At 55.2% G+C, this 25,213-nt stretch overlaps 1 protein-coding gene across 2 annotated transcripts; it reads left to right on the top strand.

Annotated features, from left to right (window-relative positions):
• Positions 1-62: 62 nt before the first annotated feature.
• On the top strand, positions 63-25,213 carry HCFC1R1 (host cell factor C1 regulator 1). Of its 2 annotated transcripts, none has more exons than XM_088463958.1 (5): positions 63-135; positions 7,874-7,936; positions 10,704-10,847; positions 12,693-12,851; positions 24,226-25,212. In XM_088463958.1, coding segments are annotated over exons 1-5 (510 nt in total). In that variant the 5' UTR covers positions 63-133; the 3' UTR covers positions 24,368-25,212. The 2 variants fall into 2 exon arrangements, with proteins under 2 accessions (XP_088320084.1, XP_088320083.1); XM_088463957.1 differs by lacking the exon at positions 63-135 and adding an exon at positions 142-297 and having other exon boundaries at positions 24,226-25,213.

Genomic DNA, 25,213 nt, shown 5'->3' with positions numbered 1-25,213 from the left:
CACATGGTGTTGGGGGAAGATGATGGAGGTTGCACACATAGTGATGTGGGTAGATGATGGAGGTTGCACACATGGTGTTGGGGGAAGATAAAGGAGGCTGCACACACAGTGATTCCCGGATCACAGGCTGTGTATGTGAGTGATGCTGGGTGCTCAGGTGCTGGGAGGCGGCGCATGCGCAGTGTCCGTGCGGCCTGCTCGCTGTGAGAGGCCTCGGTGTGGAGTGATTGGCGCCGGTATGAGAGTGCCGGGGATACGGGCGGGGACGCGGGGGAGGAGAATGAGACGGGATCCCAGGTGAGAGCGAGGGGCTGCGCCTGCTGGTGTAGCACTACAAGTCCCAGCATGTACTGGAGGTGGAGCAGTCACTGGTCTGTCTAGTACATACTACATACATGTCTAATAATACCCACAATACATGTCACATGTCTAATAATACCCACATACATGTCACATGTCTAATAATACCCACATACATGTCACATGTCTAATACCTCACATACATGTCTAATACCCACAATACATGTCACATGTCTAATAATACCCACATACATGTCACATGTCTAATACCTCACATACATGTCTAATACCCACAATACATGTCACATGTCTAATAATACCCACATACATGTCACACGTCTAACACCTCACATACATGTCTAATACCCACAATACATGTCACATGTCTAATAATACCCACAATACATGTCACATGTCTAATAATACCCACAATACATGTCACACGTCTAATAATACCCACAATACATGTCACACGTCTAATAATACCCACAATACATGTCACACGTCTAATAATACCCACAATACATGTCACATGTCTAATAATACCCACATACATGTCACATGTCTAACACCCCACATACTTGTCTAATAAAACTCTCATACATGTCACACGTATAACACCCCACATACATGTCTAATAATACCCACAATACATGTCACACGTCTAATACCCACAATACATGTCACACGTCTAATAATACCCACATACATGTCACATGTCTAACACCCCACATACTTGTCTAATAATACTCTCATACATGTCACACGTATAACACCCCACATACACGTCTAATAATACCCACAATACATGTCACACGTATAACACCCCACATACATGTCGGATACCCCGGTGTAAGATGTCGGATACCCCGGTGTAAGATCTCGGATATCCCGGTGTCAGATACCCTGGTGTAAGATGTCGGATACCCCGGTGTAAGATCTCGAATACCCCGGTGTCAGATACCCCGGTGTAAGATGTCGGATACCCCGGTGTAAGATGTCGGATACCCCGGTGTAAGATGTCGGATACCCCGGTGTAAGATGTCGGATACCCCGGTGTAAGATGTCGGATACCCCGGTGTAAGATGTCGGATACCCCGGTGTAAGATGTCGGATACCCCGGTGTCAGATGTCGGGTACCCCGGTGTCAGATGTCGGGTACCCCGGTGTCAGATGTCGGATACCCCGGTGTCAGATGTCGGATACCCCGGTGTCAGATGTCGGATACCCCGGTGTAAGATGTCGGATACCCCGGTGTAAGATGTCGGATACCCCGGTGTAAGATGTCGGATACCCCGGTGTCAGATGTCGGGTACCCCGGTGTCAGATGTCGGGTACCCCGGTGTCAGATGTCGGGTACCCCGGTGTCAGATGTCGGGTACCCCGGTGTCAGATGTCGGATACCCCGGTGTCAGATGTCGGATACCCCGGTGTCAGATGTCGGATACCCCGGTGTCAGATGTCGGATACCCCGGTGTCAGATACCCCTGGTGTCAGATGTCGGATACCCCCGGTGTAAGATGTCGGATACCCCGGTGTAAGATCTCGGATATCCCGGTGTCAGATACCCTGGTGTAAGATGTCGAATACCCCGGTGTCAGATACCCCGGTGTAAGATGTCGGATACCCCGGTGTAAGATGTCGGATACCCCGGTGTAAGATGTCGGGTACCCCGGTGTCAGATGTCGGGTACCCCGGTGTCAGATGTCGGGTACCCCGGTGTCAGATGTCGGGTACCCCGGTGTCAGATGTCGGATACCCCGGTGTCAGATGTCGGATACCCCGGTGTCAGATGTCGGATACCCCGGTGTCAGATGTCGGATACCCCGGTGTCAGATACCCCTGGTGTCAGATGTCGGATACCCCCGGTGTCAGATGTCGGATACCCCTTTGTCAGATACCCTGGTGTAAGATGTCGGATACCCCGGTGTCAGATATCCCCGGTGTCAGATGTCGGATACCCCGGTGTCATATACCCTGGTGTAAGATGTCGGATACCCCGGTGTCAGATACCCCGGTGTCAGATATCGGATACCCCGGTGTAAGATGTCGGATACCTTGGTGTAAGACGTCGGATACCCTGGTGTCAGATGTCGGATACCCCGGTGTCGGATACCCTGGTGTCAGATGTCGGATACCCCGGTGTCGGATACCCTGGTGTCAGATGTCGGGTACCCGGGTGTCGGATACCCCGGTGTCGGATACCCTGGTGTCAGATGTCGGATACCCTGGTGTCAGATGTCGGATACCCTGATGTCAGATGTCGGATACCCCGGTGTCAGATACCCCTGGTGTCAGATGTCGGATACCCCGGTGTCAGATACCCCTGGTGTCAGATGTCGGATACCCCGGTGTCAGATACCCCTGGTGTCAGATGTCGGATACCCCGGTGTCAGATACCCCTGGTGTCAGATGTCGGATACCCCGGTGTCAGATACCCTGGTGTAAGATGTCGGATACCCCGGTGTCAGATACCCTGGATTAAGATGTCGGATACCCTGGTGTCGGATACCCCCGGTGTCAGATGTCGGATACCCCCGGTGTCAGATGTCGGATACCCCCGGTGTCAGATGTCGGATACCCCCGGTGTCAGATGTCGGATACCCCCGGTGTCAGATGTCGGATACCCCCGGTGTCAGATGTCGGATACCCCCGGTGTCAGGTGTCGGATACCCCCGGTGTCAGATACCCTGGTGTAAGATGTCGGATACCCCTGTGTCAGATACCCCTGTGTCAGATACCCTGGTGTCAGATGTCGGATATCCTGGTGTCAGATGTCGGATACCCCGGTGTCAGATGTCGGATACCCCGGTGTCAGATGTCGGATACCCCGGTGTAAGATAATAGAAAATGATTATATTCATATACTGCATGAAGCTGCATACACCATGGTATAACCAAGATACATTATATATCATACCTCCCAACACTTGTGCACGATGACCCAGATCAATGTGCACACACAACGTGGCTATCGCGTGCTGCGTCACATTGGGGGTATGGCTGTGCGTCATGCCCTTGTTTCTTGTCATGATGGCAGCATGCCCAGTGCTTACCAGGCTGCCCCCCACCTCTCGTGTTTAGATGCCACGTGCATACTATGCAGGACATTGGTGAGAGAGCGTGTCCTCCCAACCCTTTATCTGCCGCAGGCCATTACAGCGCTCGGGTGGGATGGCAACACCCTGCACAAACATAGGGACTGTCCTGCCAGAATCGGGATGGTTAAGACGTATGATATAGTGCGCTGAATGTTTCCTATTTCTCCCCCCTGTTCCGCCCGCCTCGCCCCTGTTCCGCCCGCCTCGCCCCTGTTCCTCCCGCCTCGCCCCTGTTGTTCCCCCTGGTTCCTCCCGCCTTGCCCCTGGTTCCTCCCGCCTTGCCCCTGGTTCCTCCCGCCTTGCCCCTGGTTCCTCCCGCCTTGCCCCTGGTTCCTCCCGCCTTGCCCCTGTTCCTCCCGCCTCGCCCCTGTTCCTCCCGCCTCGCCCCTGTTCCTCCCGCCTCGCCCATGTTGTTCCCCCTGTTCCTCCCGTCTTGCCCCTGGTTCCTCCCGCCTCGCCCCTGTTGTTCCCCCTGTTCCTCCCGCCTCCCCCCTGTTTCTCCCGCCTCGCCCCTGTTGTTCCCCCTGTTCCTCCCGCCTCGCCCCTGTTGTTCCCCTGTTCCTCCCGCCTCGCCCCTGTTGTTCCCCCTGTTCCTCCCGCCTCGCCCCTGTTGTTCCCCCTGTTCCTCCCGCCTCGCCCCTGTTGTTCCCCCTGTTCCTCCCGCCTCGCCCCTGTTGTTCCCCCTGTTCCTCCCGCCTCGCCCCTGTTGTTCCCCCTGTTCCTCCCGCCTCGACCCTGTTGTTCCCCCTGTTCCTCCCGTCTTGCCCCTGTTGTTCCCCCTGTTCCTCCCGCCTCGCCCCTGTTCCTCCCGCCTCGCCCATGTTGTTCCCCCTGTTCCTCCCGTCTTGCCCCTGGTTCCTCCCGCCTCGCCCCTGTTGTTCCCCCTGTTCCTCCCGCCTCCCCCCTGTTCCTCCCGCCTCGCCCCTGTTGTTCCCCCTGTTCCTCCCGCCTCGCCCCTGTTGTTCCCCTGTTCCTCCCGCCTCGCCCCTGTTGTTCCCCCTGTTCCTCCCGTCTTGCCCCTGTTGTTCCCCCTGTTCCTCCCGCCTCGCCCCTGTTGTTCCCCCTGTTCCTCCCGCCTCGCCCCTGTTGTTCCCCCTGTTCCTCCCGCCTCGCCCCTGTTGTTCCCCCTGTTCCTCCCGCCTCGCCCCTGTTGTTCCCCCTGTTCCTCCCGCCTCGCCCCTGTTGTTCCCCCTGTTCTTCCCGTCTTGCCCCTGTTGTTCCCCCTGTTCCTCCCACCTCGCCCCTGTTGTTCCCCCTGTTCCTCCCATCTTGCCCCTGTTGTTCCCCCTGTTCCTCCCGCCTCGCCCCTGTTGTTCCCCCTGTTCCTCCCGCCTCGCCCCTGTTGTTCCCCCTGTTCCTCCCGCCTCGCCCCTGTTGTTCCCCCTGTTCTTCCCGTCTTGCCCCTGTTGTTCCCCCTGTTCCTCCCACCTCGCCCCTGTTGTTCCCCCTGTTCCTCCCATCTTGCCCCTGTTGTTCCCCCTGTTCCTCCCGTCTTGCCCCTGTTGTTCCCCCTGTTCCTCCCGCCTCGCCCCTGTTCCTCCTGCCTCGCCACTGTTGTTCCCCATGTTCCTCCCGCCTCGCCCCTGTTGTTCCCCCTGTTCCTCCCGTCTTGCCCCTGTTGTTCCCCCTGTTCCTCCCGTCTTGCCCCTGTTGTTCCCCCTGTTCCTCCCGTCTTGCCCCTGTTGTTCCCCCTGTTCTTCCCGTCTTGCCCCTGTTGTTCCCCCTGTTCCTCCCGTCTTGCCCCTGTTGTTCCCCCTGTTCCTCCCGCCTCGCCCCTGTTCCTCCCGCCTCGCCCCTGTTCCTCCCGCCTCGCCCATGTTGTTCCCCCTGTTCCTCCCGCCTCGCCCCTGTTGTTCCCCCTGTTCCTCCCGCCTCGCCCCTGTCGTTCCCCCTGTTCTTCCCGTCTCGCCCCTGTTCTTCCTCCCCCCTGTTGTTCCCCCTGTTCCTCCCGCCTCGCCCCTGTTCCTCCCGCCTCGCCCCTGTTCCTCCCGCCTCGCCCATGTTGTTCCCCCTGTTCCTCCCGCCTCGCCCCTGTTGTTCCCCCTGTTCCTCCCGCCTCGCCCCTGTCGTTCCCCCTGTTCCTCCCGCCTCGCCCCTGTTGTTCCCCCTGTTCCTCCCGCCTCGCCCCTGTTGTTCCCCCTTTTCCTCCCGCCTCGCCCCTGTTGTTCCCCCTGTTCCTCCCGCTTCGCCCCTGTTGTTCCCCCTGTTCCTCCCGCCTCGCCCCTGTCGTTCCCTCTGTTCTTCCCTTCTCGCCCGTTCTTCCTCTCGCCCGTTGTTCCCCCTGTTCCTCCCGCCTCGCCCCTGTTCCTCCTGCCTCGCCCCTGTTGTTCCCCCTGTTCCTCCCGCCTCGCCCCTGTTCCTCCTGCCTCGCCCCTGTTGTTCCCCCTGTTCCTCCCGCCTCGCCCCTGTTGTTCCCCCTGTTCCTCCCGCCTCGTCCCTGTCGTTCCCCCTGTTCTTCCCGTCTCGCCCCTGTTCTTCCTCCCCCCTGTTGTTCCCCCTGTTCCTCCTGCCTCGCCCCTGTTGTTCCCCCTGTTCCTCCCGCTTCGCCCCTGTTCCTCCCGCCTCGCCCCTGTTGTTCCCCCTGTTCCTCCCGCTTCGCCCCTGTTGTTCCCCCTGTTCCTCCCGCTTCGCCCCTGTCGTTCCCCCTGTTCTTCCCGTCTCGCCCCTGTTGTTCCCCCTGTTCCTCCCGCCTCGCCCCTGTTGTTCCCCCTGTTCCTCCCGCTTCGCCCCTGTTGTTCCCCCTGTTCCTTTCGCTTCGCCCCTGTTGTTCCCCCTGTTCTTCCCGTCTTGCCCCTGTTGTTCCCCCTGTTCTTCCCGTCTTGCCTCTGTTGTTCCCCCTGTTCCTCCCGCCTTGCCCCTGTTGTTCCCCCTGTTCCTCCCGCCTCGCCCCTGTTCCTCCCGCCTCGCCCCTGTTCCTCCCGCCTCGCCCATGTTGTTCCCCCTGTTCCTCCCGCCTTGCCCCTGTTCCTCCCGCCTCGCCCCTGTTGTCCCCCCTGTTCCTCCCGCCTCCCCCCTGTTCCTCCCGCCTCGCCCCTGTTGTTCCCCCTGTTCCTCCCGCTTCGCCCCTGTTGTTCCCCCTGTTCCTCCCGCCTCGCCCCTGTTGTTCCCCCTGTTCCTCCCGCCACCCCCTGTTCCTCCCGCCTCACCCCTGTTGTTCCCCCTGTTCCTCCCACCTCGCCCCTGTCGTTCCCCCTGTTCCTCCCGCCTCGCCCCTGTCGTTCCCCCTGTTCTTCCCGTCTCGCCCCTGTTCTTCCTCCCCCCTGTTGTTCCCCCTGTTCCTCCCGCCTCGCCCCTGTTGTTCCCCCTGTTCCTCCCGCCTCGCCCCTGTTGTTCCCCCTGTTCCTCCCGCTTCGCCCCTGTTGTTCCCCCTGTTCCTCCCGCCTCGCCCCTGTCGTTCCCCCTGTTCTTCCCTTCTCGCCCGTTCTTCCTCTCGCCCGTTGTTCCCCCTGTTCCTCCCGCCTCGCCCGTTGTTCCCCCTGTTCCTCCTGCCTCGCCCTTGTTGTTCCCCCTGTTCCTCCCGCCTCGCCCCTGTTCCTCCTGCCTCGCCCCTGTTGTTCCCCCTGTTCCTCCCGCCTCGCCCCTGTTGTTCCCCCTGTTCCTCCCGCCTCGCCCCTGTCGTTCCCCCTGTTCTTCCCGTCTCGCCCCTGTTCTTCCTCCCCCCTGTTGTTCCCCCTGTTCCTCCCGCCTCGCCCCTGTTGTTCCCCCTGTTCCTCCCGCCTCGCCCCTGTTGTTCCCCCTGTTCCTCCCGCTTCGCCCCTGTCGTTCCCCCTGTTCTTCCCGTCTCGCCCCTGTTCTTCCTCCCCCCTGTTGTTCCCCCTGTTCCTCCCGCCTCGCCCCTGTTGTTCCCCCTGTTCCTCCCGCCTCGCCCCTGTTGTTCCCCCTGTTCCTCCCGCTTCGCCCCTGTTGTTCCCCCTGTTCCTCCCGCCTCGCCCCTGTCGTTCCCCCTGTTCTTCCCGTCTCGCCCCTGTTCTTCCTCCCCCCTGTTGTTCCCCCTGTTCCTCCCGCCTCGCCCCTGTTGTTCCCCCTGTTCCTCCTGCCTCGCCCCTGTTCCTCCTGCCTCGCCCCTGTTGTTCCCCCTGTTCCTCCCGCCTCGCCCCTGTTCCTCCCGCCTCGCCCCTCTTGTTCCCCCTGTTCCTCCCGCCTCGCCCCTGTTCCTCCCGCCTCGCCCCTGTTGGTCCCCCTGTTCCTCCTGCCTCGCCCCTGTTCCTCCTGCCTCGCCCCTGTTCCTCCCGCCTCGCCCCTGTTGTTCCCCCTCACTCACGCTCCGTCTCATGTTGTACAGTGAGAGCACATCCTTTGGAGTAATGTCAGAGACTGGAGAAGAAATGACCCTGAATGGTGTAACACCAGCACGTATCACACAGGGGACTGAGTGGTCTGAGTTACATGGATCACCCTGCCGAGTTGCTTGTACATGTAGTTCTCTTACTGACAGTCTGGTGCTGATCTCCCTGTGTCTGATCTTTGTGCAGGTGTCTCCCGAGCCCCCGTCCGGACCCTGCATGCACCAAGCGCAGAATCCAGGAGGAAGATGGGTGAGTGATGCTGTGATCTCTGCCCCCCGGCTAGGAAGCTCTGTCAGTGCTGTATATTGCCTGCTTAGCAGGAACTCTCAGTGATGGAAGTCAGACTTCCTGTGAGCGTCAGCTCTGAATACGAGGCTTAGCAGAGGCAGGAGCTAGTGACAGAGAGAGTATATAGCATTTTGGGGGATTTGAACCATTTATCGGCTCTGCAGTCAGACACTGCAGTCGCGGGCCCCGCAGGTACAGGCTCCGCAGCCAGACACCGGGCACCACCAATGCCTCGAACTGTGGACTCGGAGTGACAGCGATGCAGAATTTACACCGAGAGCCATAGGCGCAGTGCCGCGTTTTGAGCAGACATTGCCTGGTTATTGGACTAGATTCTCCTGACCAGCATCCAGGATTCTTGTGTATGACCATCCTGCCTCTACACCCCAGGCTTCTCTCTGGCCTCCACTACAGCAATATCATTACATAAGGCTGTCGTTTGTACTGTGTGCGGCTGTCGTTTGTACTGTGTGCGGCTGTCGTTTGTACTGTGTGCGGCTGTCGTTTGTACTGTGTGCGGCTGTCGTTTATACGTCCTTGCTGATGGGAGTGCTGCAGTTTAATGTCACAGTGACAGAGGTACTAATTCCCTAATTATTTCCCATCTGAGACGGCGTACCCTTCTACCGCTGGAATTCACCTGTTATTTATTCTGCTCCTTACAATGACCATTCTATCCTCAGCTAGTGTGAGTAATGGGCATTCTATCCTCAGCTAGTGTGAGTAATGGGCATTCTATCCTCAGCTAGTGTGAGTAATGGGCATTCTATCCTCAGCTAGTGTGAGTAATGGGCATTCTATCCTCAGCTAGTGTGAGTAATGGGCATTCTATCCTCAGCTAGTGTGAGTAATGGGCATTCTTCAGTCACCATCTATGACAATTACTTTGATAGTGTAGAAAGTTGTTGGTGTTAGTATCACGAGTTCAGAGCTTATCATCCAACACTGAGAGGCTGTGTGTGGGGATGTGGGGGCTCCAGACACACCTTTAGGGGTGCTCTGTGGGGATATGGGGGCTCCAGATAAGCCTTTAGGGGTGCTGTGTGGAGATATGGAGGCTCCAGATAAGCCTTTAGGGGTGCTGTGTGGGGATATGGGGGTTCTAGACACACTTCAGGGCTGCTACTTGAGGATTTGGGGGCTCTGGACAAGCCTCTGAGATGCTGCTTGGGGATATGGAGGCTATGAACAAGCTGTGGGTTGTTTGTAAATATGGGGGCCCTGGATAATCCGGGGGCCGCTGCTTGGGGAGATGGGGGCTCTGGACAAGCTGGGGGGTGCTGCTTGGGGAGATGGGGGCTCTGGACAGGTCTCAGGGGTGCTGCTTGGGGAGATGGGGGCTCTGGATAAGCCGGGGGGTGCTGCTTGGGGAGATAGGGGCTCTGGATAAGCCTTTAGGGGTGCTGCTTGGGGAGATGGGGGCTCTGGATAAGCCTTTAGGGGTGCTGCTTGGGGAGATGGGGGCTCTGGATAAGCCTTTAGGGGTGCTGCTTGGGGAGATGGGGGCTCTGGACAAGCCGGGGGGTGCTGCTTGGGGAGATGGGGGCTCTGGACAAGCTGGGGGGTGCTGCTTGGGGAGATGGGGGCTCTGGACAAGCCGGGGGGTGCTGCTTGGGGAGATGGGGGCTCTGGATAAGCCAGGGGGTGCTGCTTGGGGAGATGGGGGCTCCGGATAAGCCTTTAGGGGTGCTGCTTGGGGAGATGGGGGCTCCGGATAAGCCTTTAGGGGTGCTGCTTGGGGAGATGGGGGCTCTGGACAGGCCGGGGGCTGCTGCTTGGGGAGATGGGGGCTCTGGACAAGCCGGGGGGTGCTGCTTGGGGAGATGGGGGCTCTGGATAAGCCTTTAGGGGTGCTGCTTGGGGAGATGGGGGCTCTGGACAGGCCGGGGGCTGCTGCTTGGGGAGATGGGGGCTCTGGACAGGCCGGGGGCTGCTGCTTGGGGAGATGGGGGCTCTGGACAAGCCGGGGGGTGCTGCTTGGGGAGATGGGGGCTCTGGACAAGCCGGGGGGTGCTGCTTGGGGAGATGGGGGCTCTGGACAAGCCGGGGGGTGCTGCTTGGGGAGATGGGGGCTCTGGATAAGCCGGAGGGTGCTGCTTGGGGAGATGGGGGCTCTGGATAAGCCGGAGGGTGCTGCTTGGGGAGATGGGGGCTCTGGATAAGCCGGAGGGTGCTGCTTGGGGAGATGGGGGCTCTGGATAAGCCGGGGGGTGCTGCTTGGGGAGATGGGGGCTCTGGACAAGCCGGGGGGTGCTGCTTGGGGAGATGGGGGCTCTGGATAAGCCGGGGGGTGCTGCTTGGGGAGATGGGGGCTCTGGATAAGCCGAGGGGTGCTGCTTGGGGAGATGGGGGTTCTGGACAAGCCGGGGGGTGCTGCTTGGGGAGATGGGGGCTCTGGACAAGCCGGGGGGTGCTGCTTGGGGAGATGGGGGCTCTGGACAAGCCGGGGGGTGCTGCTTGGGGAGATGGGGGCTCTGGATAAGCCGGGGGGTGCTGCTTGGGGAGATGGGGGCTCTGGATAAGCCGGGGGGTGCTGCTTGGGGAGATGGGGGTTCTGGACAAGCCGGGGGGTGCTGCTTGGGGAGATGGGGGCTCTGGATAAGCCGGGGGGTGCTGCTTGGGGAGATGGGGGTTCTGGACAAGTCGGGGGGTGCTGCTTGGGGATATAATAGGAAGAGGTTTTATCATATTTCCCAGCTTTTCCAATTATTCTCCCTTTACCAACCAGGGGACCTGCTATGAAACTTTATCTATCGGAGGACACTGTCTCCGCTCGTCTGCAGCGACTTAGTCTGGAGAATGACCACAGCTATGGTGGGAACGGCTTTCCCAAGGTGTCTCCACTGCAGGATCCCCAGGCTTTGGAGAGCGGGTAAGAAAGGAGAGGTTCAGTAACTCCTCATGTTATCTCTCATTCCTCTATCACTCCGTACCCAGCATGTAGCTTGTCCTAATATTCCTCTGTCCCATATGTGTATACGTGTATATCACCTCACTATCTTCCTCTGTATCATCACGTCTCTCTGTCACATTATATCACATGTCTCTGTCACATTATATCACATGTCTCTCTGTCACATTATATCGCATGTCTCTCTGTCATATTATATCACATGTCTCTGTCACATTATATCACATGTCTCTCTGTCACATTATATCACATGTCTCTCTGTCACATTATATCGCATGTCTCTCTGTCACATTATATCACATTTTTTCTCTGTCACATTATATCACATGTCTCTCTGTCACATTTTATCGCATGTCTCTCTGTTACATTATATCACATGTCTCTCTGTCACATATCACGTCTCTCTGTCACATTATATCACATGTCTCTCTCTCACCTTACATCACATGTCTCTATATGTCACCTTACATCACATGTCTCTATATGTCACATTACATCACACGTCTCTATATGTCACATTACATCACACGTCTCTATATGTCACATTACATCACACGTCTCTATATGTCACATTACATCACTCGTCTCTATATGTCACATTACATCACACGTCTGTCGCATTACATCACACGTCTGTCGCATTACATCACATGTCTCTGTCGCATTACATCACACGTCTCTGTCGCATTACATCACACGTCTGTCGCATTACATCACACGTCTCTGTCGCATTACATCACACGTCTCTGTCGCATTACATCACACGTCTCTGTCGCATTACATCACACGTCTCTGTCGCATTACATCACACGTCTCTGTCGCATTACATCACACGTCTCTGTCGCATTACATCACACGTCTCTGTCGCATTACATCACACGTCTCTGTCGCATTACATCACACGTCTCTGTCGCATTACATCACACGTCTCTGTCGCATTACATCACACGTCTCTGTCGCATTACATCACACGTCTCTGTCGCATTACATCACACGTCTCTGTCGCATTACATCACACGTCTCTGTCGCATTACATCACACGTCTCTGTCGCATTACATCACACGTCTCTGTCGCATTACATCACACGTCTCTGTCGCATTACATCACACGTCTCTGTCGCATTACATCACACGTCTCTGTCGCATTACATCACACGTCTCTGTCGCATTACATCACACGTCTCTGTCGCATTACATCACACGTCTCTGTCGCATTACATCACACGTCTCTGTCGCATTACATCACACGTCTCTGTCGCATTACATCACACGTCTCTGTCGCATTACATCACACGTCTCTGTCGCATTACATCACACGTCTCTGTCGCATTACATCACACGTCTCTGTCGCATTACATCACACGTCTCTGTCGCATTACATCACACGTCTCTGTCGCATTACATCACACGTCTCTGTCGCATTACATCACACGTCTCTGTCGCATTACATCACACGTCTCTGTCGCATTACATCACACGTCTCTTTATGTCGCATTACATCACACGTCTCTATATGTCGCATTACATCACACGTCTCTTTATGTCGCATTACATCACACGTCTCTTTATGTCGCATTACATCACACGTCTCTATATGTCGCATTACATCACACGTCTCTATATGTCGCATTACATCACACGTCTATGTCGCATTACATCACACGTCTCTATATGTCGCATTACATCACACGTCTCTATATGTCGCATTACATCACACGTCTCTATATGTCGCATTACATCACACGTCTCTATATGTCGCATTACATCACACGTCTCTATATGTCGCATTACATCTTTCCTCTACAGGTCTCCTGACAGTGACCCGGAGGATGAGACTGTCCTTGTTGACTCTGGAGATTTCTTTATGAACAGCTCTCAGGTCCTAGTTGTTTGCCCCATCCTGGAGGAGACCCTGAGGGACATCCGGCCGGAGAGTATCGTGCCAGAGAGACTTCTGCGCACTCTGTGAGAGCTTTGTCTTCTTATCACAACTGTGTGATGTGCTGCTGTGTCTCCCCGATCCCCCGTGTGATGATGATGATAATATGGGGAGAGACGTGTGATGTGCTGCTGTGTCTCCCCGATCCCCCGTGTGATGATGATGATAATATGGGGAGAGACGTGTGATGTGCTGCTGTGTCTCCCCCATCCCCCGTGTGATGATGATGATAATATGGGGAGAGATGTGTGATGTGCTGCTGTGTCTCCCCGATCCCCCGTGTGATGATGATAATATGGGGAGAGACGTGTGATGTGCTGCTGTGTCTCCCCGATCCCCCGTGTGATGATGATGATAATATGGGGAGAGACGTGTGATGTGCTGCTGTGTCTCCCCGATCCCCCGTGTGATGTGCTGCTGTGTCTCCCCGATCCCCCGTGTGATGATGATGATGATAATATGGGGAGAGACGTGTGATGTGCTGCTGTGTCTCCCCGATCCCCCGTGTGATGATGATGATATGGGGAGAGACGTGTGATGTGCTGCTGTGTCTCCCCGATCCCCCGTGTGATGATGATGATGATAATATGGGGAGAGACGTGTGATGTGCTGCTGTGTCTCCCCGATCCCCCGTGTGATGATGATAATATGGGGAGAGACGTGTGATGTGCTGCTGTGTTTCCCCGATCCCCCGTGTGATGTGCTGCTGTCTCCCCCCGATCCCCCGTGTGATGATGATGATAATATGGGGAGAGATGTGTGATGTGCTGCTGTGTCTCCCCGATCCCCCGTGTGATGATGATAATATGGGGAGAGACGTGTGATGTGCTGCTGTGTCTCCCCGATCCCCCGTGTGATGATGATAATATGGGGAGAGACGTGTGATGTGCTGCTGTGTCTCCCCGATCCCCCGTGTGATGATGATGATGATAATATGGGTAGAGACGTGTGATGTGCTGCTGTGTCTCCCCGATCCCCCGTGTGATGATGATAATATGGGGAGAGACGTGTGATGTGCTGCTGTGTCTCCCCGATCCCCCGTGTGATGATGATAATATGGGGAGAGATGTGTGATGTGCTGCTGTGTCTCCCCGATCCCCCGTGTGATGATGATGATAATATGGGGAGAGACGTGTGATGTGCTGCTGTGTCTCCCCGATCCCCCGTGTGATGATGATGATAATATGGGGAGAGACGTGTGATGTGCTGCTGTGTCTCCCCGATCCCCCGTGTGATGATGATGATAATATGGGGAGAGATGTGTGATGTGCTGCTGTGTCTCCCCGATCCCCCGTGTGATGATTATGATGATAATATGGGGAGAGATGTGTGATGTGCTGCTGTGTCTCCCCGATCCCCCGTGTGATGATGATGATAATATGGGGAGAGACGTGTGATGTGCTGCTGTGTCTCCCCCATCCCCCGTGTGATGATGATGATAATATGGGGAGAGACGTGTGATGTGCTGCTGTGTCTCCCGATCCCCCGTGTGATGATGATGATAATATGGGGAGAGACGTGTGATGTGCTGCTGTGTCTCCCCGATCCCCCTGTGATGATGATGATTATATGGGGAGAGAGGTGTGATGTGCTGCTGTGTCTCCCCGATCCCCCGTGTGATGATGATGATTATATGGGGAGAGAGGTGTGATGTGCTGCTGTGTCTCCCCGATCCCCCGTGTGATGATGATAATATGGGGAGAGACGTGTGATGTGCTGCTGTGTCTCCCCGATCCCCCGTGTGATGATGATGATGATTATATGGGGAGAGAGGTGTGATGTGCTGCTGTGTCTCCCCGATCCCCCGTGTGATGATGATAATATGGGGAGAGACGTGTGATGTGCTGCTGTGTCTCCACCATCCCCCGTGTGATGATGATGATTATATGGGGAGAGACGTGTGATGTGCTGCTGTGTCTCCCCGATCCCCCGTGTGATGATGATGATAATATGGGGAGAGATGTGTGATGTGCTGCTGTGTCTCCCCCATCCCCCGTGTGATGATGATAATATGGGGAGAGACGTGTGATGTGCTGCTGTGTCTCCCCGATCCCCCGTGTGATGATGATGATAATATGGGGAGAGACGTGTGATGTGCTGCTGTGTCTCCCCGATCCCCCGTGTGATGTGCTGCTGTGTCTCCCCGATCCCCCGTGTGATGATGATGATGATGATAATATGGGGAGAGACGTGTGATGTGCTGCTGTGTCTCCCCGATCCCCCGTGTGATGATGATGATATGGGGAGAGACGTGTGATGTGCTGCTGTGTCTCCCCGATCCCCCGTGTGATGATGATGATGATAATATGGGGAGAGACGTGTGATGTGCTGCTGTGTCTCCCCGATCCCCCGTGTGATGATGATAATATGGGGAGAGACGTGTGATGTGCTGCTGTGTCTCCCCGATCCCCCGTGTGATGATGATAATATGGGGAGAGACGTGTGATGTGCTGCTGTGTCTCCCCGATCCCCCGTGTGATGATGATAATATGGGGAGAGACGTGTGATGTGCTGCTGTGTCTCCCCGATCCCCCGTGTGATGATGATGATGATAATATGGGGAGAGACGTGTGATGTGCTGCTGTGTCTCCCCGATCCCCCGTGTGATGATGATGATAATATGGGGAGAGACGTGTGATGTGCTGCTGTGTCTCCCCGATCCCCCGTGTGATGATGATAATATGGGGAGAGATGTGTGATGTGCTGCTGTGTCTCCCCGATCCCCCGTGTGATGATGATGATAATATGGGGAGAGACGTGTGATGTGCTGCTGTGTCTCCCCGATCCCCCGTGTGATGATGATGATAATATGGGGAGAGACGTGTGATGTGCTGCTGTGTCTCCCCGATCCCCCGTGTGATGATTATGATGATAATATGGGGAGAGACGTGTGATGTGCTGCTGTGTCTCCCCGATCCCCCGTGTGATGATTATGATGATAATATGGGGAGAGATGTGTGATGTGCTGCTGTGTCTCCCCGATCCCCCGTGTGATGATGATAATATGGGGAGAGACGTGTGATGTGCTGCTGTGTCTCCCCGATCCCCCGTGTGATGATGATAATATGGGGAGAGACGTGTGATGTGCTGCTGTGTCTCCCCGATCCCCCGTGTGATGATGATAATATGGGGAGAGACGTGTGATGTGCTGCTGTGTCTCCACCATCCCCCGTGTGATGATGATGATAATATGGGGAGAGACGTGTGATGTGCTGCTGTGTCTCCCCGATCCCCCGTGTGATGATGATGATAATATGGGGAGAGACGTGTGATGTGCTGCTGTGTCTCCCCGATCCCCCGTGTGATGATGATTATATGGGGAGAGAGGTGTGATGTGCTGCTGTGTCTCCCCGATCCCCCGTGTGATGATGATAATATGGGGAGAGATGTGTGATGTGCTGCTGTGTCTCCCCGATCCCCCGTGTGATGATGATAATATGGGGAGAGACGTGTGATGTGCTGCTGTGTCTCCCCGATCCCCCGTGTGATGATGATAATATGGGGAGAGACGTGTGATGTGCTGCTGTGTCTCCACCATCCCCCGTGTGATGATGATGATTATATGGGGAGAGACGTGTGATGTGCTGCTGTGTCTCCCCGATCCCCCGTGTGATGATGATAATGTGGGGAGAGACGTGTGATGTGCTGCTGTGACTCCCCGATCCCCCGTGTGATGATGATAATATGGGGAGAGACGTGTGATGTGCTGCTGTGTCTCCCCGATCCCCCGTGTGATGATGATGATAATATGGGGAGAGACGTGTGATGTGCTGCTGTGTCTCCCCGATCCCCCGTGTGATGATGATAATATGGGGAGAGATGTGTGATGTGCTGCTGTGTCTCCCCGATCCCCCGTGTGATGATGATGATAATATGGGGAGAGACGTGTGATGTGCTGCTGTGTCTCCCCCATCCCCCGTGTGATGATGATGATAATATGGGGAGAGACGTGTGATGTGCTGCTGTGTCTCCCCGATTCCCCGTGTGATGATGATAATATGGGGAGAGACGTGTGATGTGCTGCTGTGACTCCCCGATCCCCCGTGTGATGATGATAATATGGGGAGAGATGTGTGATGTGCTGCTGTGTCTCCCCGATCCCCCGTGTGATGATGATAATATGGGTAGAGATGTGTGATGTGCTGCTGTGTCTCCCCGATCCCCCGTGTGATGATGATAATATGGGGAGAGACGTGTGATGTGCTGCTGTGTCTCCCCGATCCCCCGTGTGATGATGATTATATGGGGAGAGAGGTGTGATGTGCTGCTGTGTCTCCCCGATCCCCCGTGTGATGATGATGATAATATGGGGAGAGACGTGTGATGTGCTGCTGTGTCTCCCTGATCCCCCGTGTGATGATGATGATAATATGGAGAGAGACGTGTGATGTGCTGCTGTGTCTCCCCGATCCCCCGTGTGATGATGATAATATGGGGAGAGACGTGTGATGTGCTGCTGTGTCTCCCCGATCCCCCGTGTGATGATGATGATGATATGGGGAGAGACGTGTGATGTGCTGCTGTGTCTCCCCGATCCCCCGTGTGATGATGATAATATGGGGAGAGACGTGTGATGTGCTGCTGTGTCTCCCCGATCCCCCGTGTGATGATGATAATATGGGGAGAGACGTGTGATGTGCTGCTGTGTCTCCCCGATCCCCCGTGTGATGATGATAATATGGGGAGAGACGTGTGATGTGCTGCTGTGTCTCCCCGATCCCCCGTGTGATGATGATAATATGGGGAGAGACGTGTGATGTGCTGCTGTGTCTCCCCCATCCCCCGTGTGATGATGATAATATGGGGAGAGACGTGTGATGTGCTGCTGTGTCTCCCCGATCCCCCGTGTGATGATGATAATATGGGGAGAGATGTGTCATGTGCTGCTGTGTCTCCCCGATCCCCAGTGTGATGATGATAATATGGGGAGAGACGTGTGATGTGCTGCTGTGTCTCCCCGATCCCCCGTGTGATGATGATGATATGGGGAGAGACGTGTGATGTGCTGCTGTGTCTCCCCGATCCCCCGTGTGATGATGATGATAATATGGGGAGAGACGTGTGATGTGCTGCTGTGTCTCCCCGATCCCCCGTGTGATGATGATGATAATATGGGGAGAGACGTGTGATGTGCTGCTGTGTCTCCCCGATCCCCCGTGTGATGATGATGATAATATGGGGAGAGACGTGTGATGTGCTGCTGTGTCTCCCCGATCCCCCGTGTGATGATGATAATATGGGGAGAGACGTGTGATGTGCTGCTGTGTCTCCCCGATCCCCCGTGTGATGATGATAATATGGGGAGAGACGTGTGATGTGCTGCTGTGTCTCCCCGATCCCCCGTGTGATGATGATAATATGGGGAGAGACGTGTGATGTGCTGCTGTGTCTCCCCGATCCCCCGTGTGATGATGATAATATGGGGAGAGACGTGTGATGTGCTGCTGTGTCTCCACCATCCCCCGTGTGATGATGATGATAATATGGGGAGAGACGTGTGATGTGCTGCTGTGTCTCCCCGATCCCCCGTGTGATGATGATGATAATATGGGGAGAGACGTGTGATGTGCTGCTGTGTCTCCCCGATCCCCCGTGTGATGATGATTATATGGGGAGAGAGGTGTGATGTGCTGCTGTGTCTCCCCGATCCCCCGTGTGATGATGATAATATGGGGAGAGATGTGTGATGTGCTGCTGTGTCTCCCCGATCCCCCGTGTGATGATGATAATATGGGGAGAGACGTGTGATGTGCTGCTGTGTCTCCCCGATCCCCCGTGTGATGATGATAATATGGGGAGAGACGTGTGATGTGCTGCTGTGTCTCCACCATCCCCCGTGTGATGATGATGATTATATGGGGAGAGACGTGTGATGTGCTGCTGTGTCTCCCCGATCCCCCGTGTGATGATGATAATGTGGGGAGAGACGTGTGATGTGCTGCTGTGACTCCCCGATCCCCCGTGTGATGATGATAATATGGGGAGAGACGTGTGATGTGCTGCTGTGTCTCCCCGATCCCCCGTGTGATGATGATGATAATATGGGGAGAGACGTGTGATGTGCTGCTGTGTCTCCCCGATCCCCCGTGTGATGATGATAATATGGGGAGAGATGTGTGATGTGCTGCTGTGTCTCCCCGATCCCCCGTGTGATGATGATGATAATATGGGGAGAGACGTGTGATGTGCTGCTGTGTCTCCCCCATCCCCCGTGTGATGATGATGATAATATGGGGAGAGACGTGTGATGTGCTGCTGTGTCTCCCCGATTCCCCGTGTGATGATGATAATATGGGGAGAGACGTGTGATGTGCTGCTGTGACTCCCCGATCCCCCGTGTGATGATGATAATATGGGGAGAGATGTGTGATGTGCTGCTGTGTCTCCCCGATCCCCCGTGTGATGATGATAATATGGGTAGAGATGTGTGATGTGCTGCTGTGTCTCCCCGATCCCCCGTGTGATGATGATAATATGGGGAGAGACGTGTGATGTGCTGCTGTGTCTCCCCGATCCCCCGTGTGATGATGATTATATGGGGAGAGAGGTGTGATGTGCTGCTGTGTCTCCCCGATCCCCCGTGTGATGATGATGATAATATGGGGAGAGACGTGTGATGTGCTGCTGTGTCTCCCTGATCCCCCGTGTGATGATGATGATAATATGGAGAGAGACGTGTGATGTGCTGCTGTGTCTCCCCGATCCCCCGTGTGATGATGATAATATGGGGAGAGACGTGTGATGTGCTGCTGTGTCTCCCCGATCCCCCGTGTGATGATGATGATGATATGGGGAGAGACGTGTGATGTGCTGCTGTGTCTCCCCGATCCCCCGTGTGATGATGATAATATGGGGAGAGACGTGTGATGTGCTGCTGTGTCTCCCCGATCCCCCGTGTGATGATGATAATATGGGGAGAGACGTGTGATGTGCTGCTGTGTCTCCCCGATCCCCCGTGTGATGATGATAATATGGGGAGAGACGTGTGATGTGCTGCTGTGTCTCCCCGATCCCCCGTGTGATGATGATAATATGGGGAGAGACGTGTGATGTGCTGCTGTGTCTCCCCCATCCCCCGTGTGATGATGATAATATGGGGAGAGACGTGTGATGTGCTGCTGTGTCTCCCCGATCCCCCGTGTGATGATGATAATATGGGGAGAGATGTGTCATGTGCTGCTGTGTCTCCCCGATCCCCAGTGTGATGATGATAATATGGGGAGAGACGTGTGATGTGCTGCTGTGTCTCCCCGATCCCCCGTGTGATGATGATGATATGGGGAGAGACGTGTGATGTGCTGCTGTGTCTCCCCGATCCCCCGTGTGATGATGATGATAATATGGGGAGAGACGTGTGATGTGCTGCTGTGTCTCCCCGATCCCCCGTGTGATGATGATGATAATATGGGGAGAGACGTGTGATGTGCTGCTGTGTCTCCCCCATCCCCCGTGTGATGATGATAATATGGGGAGAGACGTGTGATGTGCTGCTGTGTCTCCCCGATCCCCCGTGTGATGATGATGATAATATGGGGAGAGACGTGTGATGTGCTGCTGTGTCTCCCCGATCCCCCGTGTGATGATGATAATATGGGGAGAGATGTGTGATGTGCTGCTGTGTCTCCCCGATCCCCCGTGTGATGATGATAATATGGGGAGAGACGTGTGATGTGCTGCTGTGTCTCCCCGATCCCCCGTGTGATGATGATAATATGGGGAGAGACGTGTGATGTGCTGCTGTGTCTCCCCGATCCCCCGTGTGATGATGATAATATGGGGAGAGACGTGTGATGTGCTGCTGTGTCTCCCCGATCCCCCGTGTGATGATGATGATAATATGGGGAGAGACGTGTGATGTGCTGCTGTGTCTCCCCCATCCCCCGTGTGATGATGATAATATGGGGAGAGACGTGTGATGTGCTGCTGTGTCTCCCCGATCCCCAGTGTGATGATGATAATATGGGGAGAGATGTGTGATGTGCTGCTGTGTCTCCCCGATCCCCCGTGTGATGATGATGATAATATGGGGAGAGAGGTGTGATGTGCTGCTGTGTCTCCCCGATCCCCCGTGTGATGATGATAATATGGGGAGAGACGTGTGATGTGCTGCTGTGTCTCCCCGATCCCCCGTGTGATGATGATGATGATATGGGGAGAGACGTGTGATGTGCTGCTGTGTCTCCCCGATCCCCCGTGTGATGATGATAATATGGGGAGAGACGTGTGATGTGCTGCTGTGTCTCCCCGATCCCCCGTGTGATGATGATAATATGGGGAGAGACGTGTGATGTGCTGCTGTGTCTCCCCGATCCCCCGTGTGATGATGATAATATGGGGAGAGACGTGTGATGTGCTGCTGTGTCTCCCCGATCCCCCGTGTGATGATGATAATATGGGGAGAGACGTGTGATGTGCTGCTGTGTCTCCCCCATCCCCCGTGTGATGATGATAATATGGGGAGAGACGTGTGATGTGCTGCTGTGTCTCCCCGATCCCCCGTGTGATGATGATAATATGGGGAGAGATGTGTCATGTGCTGCTGTGTCTCCCCGATCCCCCGTGTGATGATGATAATATGGGGAGAGACGTGTGATGTGCTGCTGTGTCTCCCCGATCCCCCGTGTGATGATGATGATAATATGGGGAGAGACGTGTGATGTGCTGCTGTGTCTCCCCGATCCCCCGTGTGATGATGATAATATGGGGAGAGACGTGTGATGTGCTGCTGTGTCTCCCCGATCCCCCGTGTGATGATGATGATAATATGGGGAGAGACGTGTGATGTGCTGCTGTGTCTCCCCGATCCCCCGTGTGATGATGATAATATGGGGAGAGACGTGTGATGTGCTGCTGTGTCTCCCCGATCCCCCGTGTGATGATGATAATATGGGGAGAGACGTGTGATGTGCTGCTGTGTCTCCCCCATCCCCCGTGTGATGATGATAATATGGGGAGAGACGTGTGATGTGCTGCTGTGTCTCCCCGATCCCCAGTGTGATGATGATAATATGGGGAGAGACGTGTGATGTGCTGCTGTGTCTCCCCGATCCCCCGTGTGATGATTATGATGATAATATGGGGAGAGATGTGTGATGTGCTGCTGTGTCTCCCCGATCCCCCGTGTGATGATGATAATATGGGGAGAGATGTGTCATGTGCTGCTGTGTCTCCCCGATCCCCAGTGTGATGATGATAATATGGGGAGAGACGTGTGATGTGCTGCTGTGTCTCCCCGATCCCCCGTGTGATGATGATGATAATATGGGGAGAGACGTGTGATGTGCTGCTGTGTCTCCCCGATCCCCCGTGTGATGATGATAATATGGGGAGAGACGTGTGATGTGCTGCTGTGTCTCCCCGATCCCCCGTGTGATGATGATGATAATATGGGGAGAGACGTGTGATGTGCTGCTGTGTCTCCCCGATCCCCCGTGTGATGATGATAATATGGGGAGAGACGTGTGATGTGCTGCTGTGTCTCCCCCATCCCCCGTGTGATGATGATAATATGGGGAGAGACGTGTGATGTGCTGCTGTGTCTCCCCGATCCCCAGTGTGATGATGATAATATGGGGAGAGACGTGTGATGTGCTGCTGTGTCTCCCCGATCCCCCGTGTGATGATTATGATGATAATATGGGGAGAGATGTGTGATGTGCTGCTGTGTCTCCCCGATCCCCCGTGTGATGATGATGATAATATGGGGAGAGACGTGTGATGTGCTGCTGTGTCTCCCCGATCCCCCGTGTGATGATAATATGGGGAGAGATGTGTGATGTGCTGCTGTGTCTCCCCGATCCCCCATGTGATGATGGTGCCCTCTGTGCCCCCTCACTGACTCCTCCCCTCCTATCAGGGTAACACGTAGCTCATTTGTACATGGCATCATGGTGCCCTCTGTGCCCCCCTCACTGACTCCTCCCCTCCTATCAGGGTAACACAGTACATGGCATTATGGTGCCCCCTCACTGACTCCTCCCCTCCTATCAGGGTAATACGGTACATGGCATTATGGTGCCCTCTGTACCCCCTCACTGACTCTTCCCCCTCCTATCAGGGTAACACAGTGAGGGGCACAGAGGGCACCATAATGCCATGTACCGACTCCTCCCCTCCTATCAGGGTAACACGGTACATGGCATTATGGTGCCCTCTGTGCCCCTCTCGGACTCCTCCCCTCCTATCAGGGTAACACAGTACATGGCATTATGGTGCCTCTGTACCCCCTCACTGACTCCTCCCCCTCCTATCAGGGTAACACAGTACATGGCATTATGGTGCCCCCTCACTGACTCCTCCCCTCCTATCAGGGTAACAGTACATGGCATTATGGTGCCGCCTCACTGACTCCTCCCCTCCTATCAGGGTTACACAGTATATGGCATTATGGTGCCGCCTCACTGACTCCTCCCCTCCTATCAGGGTTACACAGTACATGGCATTATGGTGCCCCCTCACTGACTCCTTCCCTCCTATCAGAGTAACACAGTACATGGCATTATGGTGCCCCCTCACTGACTCCTCCCCTCCTATCAGGGTAACACAGTACATGGCATTATGGTGCCCCCTCACTGACTCCTCCCCTCCTATCAGGGTTACACAGTATATGGCATTATAGTGTGCTCTCACTGACTCCTCCCCTCCTATTAGGGTTACACATTATATGGCATTATGGTGCCCCCTCACTGACTCCCCCCCCTCCTATCAGGGTTACACTGTATATGGCATTATGGTGTGCTCTCACTGACTCCTCCCCTCCTATCAGGGTTACACAGTATATGGCATTATGGTGTGCTCTCACTGACTCCTCCCCTCTTAGGGTTACACAGTATATGGCATTATGGTGCCCCCTCACTGACTCCTCCCCTCCTATCAGGGTAACACAGTAAATGGCTTTATGGTGCCCCCTCACTGACTCCCCCACTCCTATCAGGGTTACACGGTATTGGCATTAGGGTGCCCCCTCACTGACTCCTCCCCTCCTATCAGGGTAACACGGTACATGGCATTATGGTGCCCCCTCACTGACTCCTCCCCTCCTATCAGGGTTACACAGTATATGGCATTATGGTGCCCCCTCACTGACTCCTCCCTATCCTATCAGAGTAACACAGTACATGGCATTATGGTGCCCCCTCACTGACTCCTCCCCTCCTATCAGGGTAACACAGTACATAGCATTATGGTGCCCCCTCACTGACTCTTCCCCTCCTATCAGGGTTACACAGTATATGGCATTATGGTGTGCTCTCACTGACTCCTCCCCTCCTATTAGGGTTACACAGTATATGGCATTATGGTACCCCCTCGCTGACTCCTCCCCTCCTATCAGGGTTACACAGTATATGGCATTATGGTGTGCTCTTGCTGCTCCAGTCACTTACACTGTTATTTCCCCAGATCCTCCCCGTGTCTGGAGCTTGTTGTCTGGTCTCCTCCAATCAGTCCCATCCACCAACTTATCCGCTCACTGACCGGCTTCCAGGACCCTGCGCCAGAGCCGTGCTGTGGGAAGGAGCCGGACGAGGGAATGGAGCTATGAGCGCTGGAAGAGCCCAGGAGACCTGTGGCATGGCAGGCAGGCATGGTGCATGTGGATGGCACCACTGATCGTGGATATAGATAACGTGCCTGATCTTTCTGTATAGTCCCTGCATTTATCATGTGACATCTCTATTTACCAGTGTTTATCGGGTGTTACGTGACAAGGAGCCTGCCCCTCCCACTGCAGGGTGACAGACAGGAGGGTACTGTGACACAAGGAGTCTGCCCCTCGCACTGCAGGCTGATACAAGAGGATGCTATGAGACCTGGAGCCTGTCCCTCCCACTGCAGGGTCACAGACTGGAAGGTTCTATTCGTCATGATGACTGCCCCTCCCACTGCAGGGTGATACAGGAGAGTGTTATGAGACATGCCCCTCCCACTGCAGGGTGATACAGGAGAGTGTTATGAGACATGGAGTCTGCCCCTCCCACTGCAGGGTGATACAGGAGGGTGCTGTGAGCCGTTGTACATTATAGCGGACTGTCAAGACGCTGTGACGGTGAGTGTGTTACCTGTACAGCGTCATGTGCGGCAATCACCTGTGCGGCAATCACCTGTGCGGCAATCTCCTGCAGCCCCAGTACAGCCCCGATACTGGGAACACACAGATTTGTATATAAGCCATAAACCTTTTATAAGAATAAATGTGATGGTGGAATGCGGCTTAATGTTGTGTCACTTTGTTACTGTAATTGTTGTAACACACAGATTCCTTCTCTGGGGCCCAGAATACACCTGTTCTCACCCGTCACCAAATAAACAGTCTCCTCATATCTGCGCCACACCTGTCTCTCTCATATCTGTGCCCCACCTGTCTGTGTCTCATATCTGTGCCCCACCT

This window comes from Taudactylus pleione, unplaced genomic scaffold (assembly GCF_031769625.1).
Source record: "Taudactylus pleione unplaced genomic scaffold, aTauple2 ptg001525l, whole genome shotgun sequence".
Lineage (NCBI taxonomy): Eukaryota > Metazoa > Chordata > Amphibia > Anura > Myobatrachidae > Taudactylus > Taudactylus pleione.
Note: the sequence above shows the minus strand (reverse complement) of the source record. Positions and strands in the feature narration are given on the sequence as shown.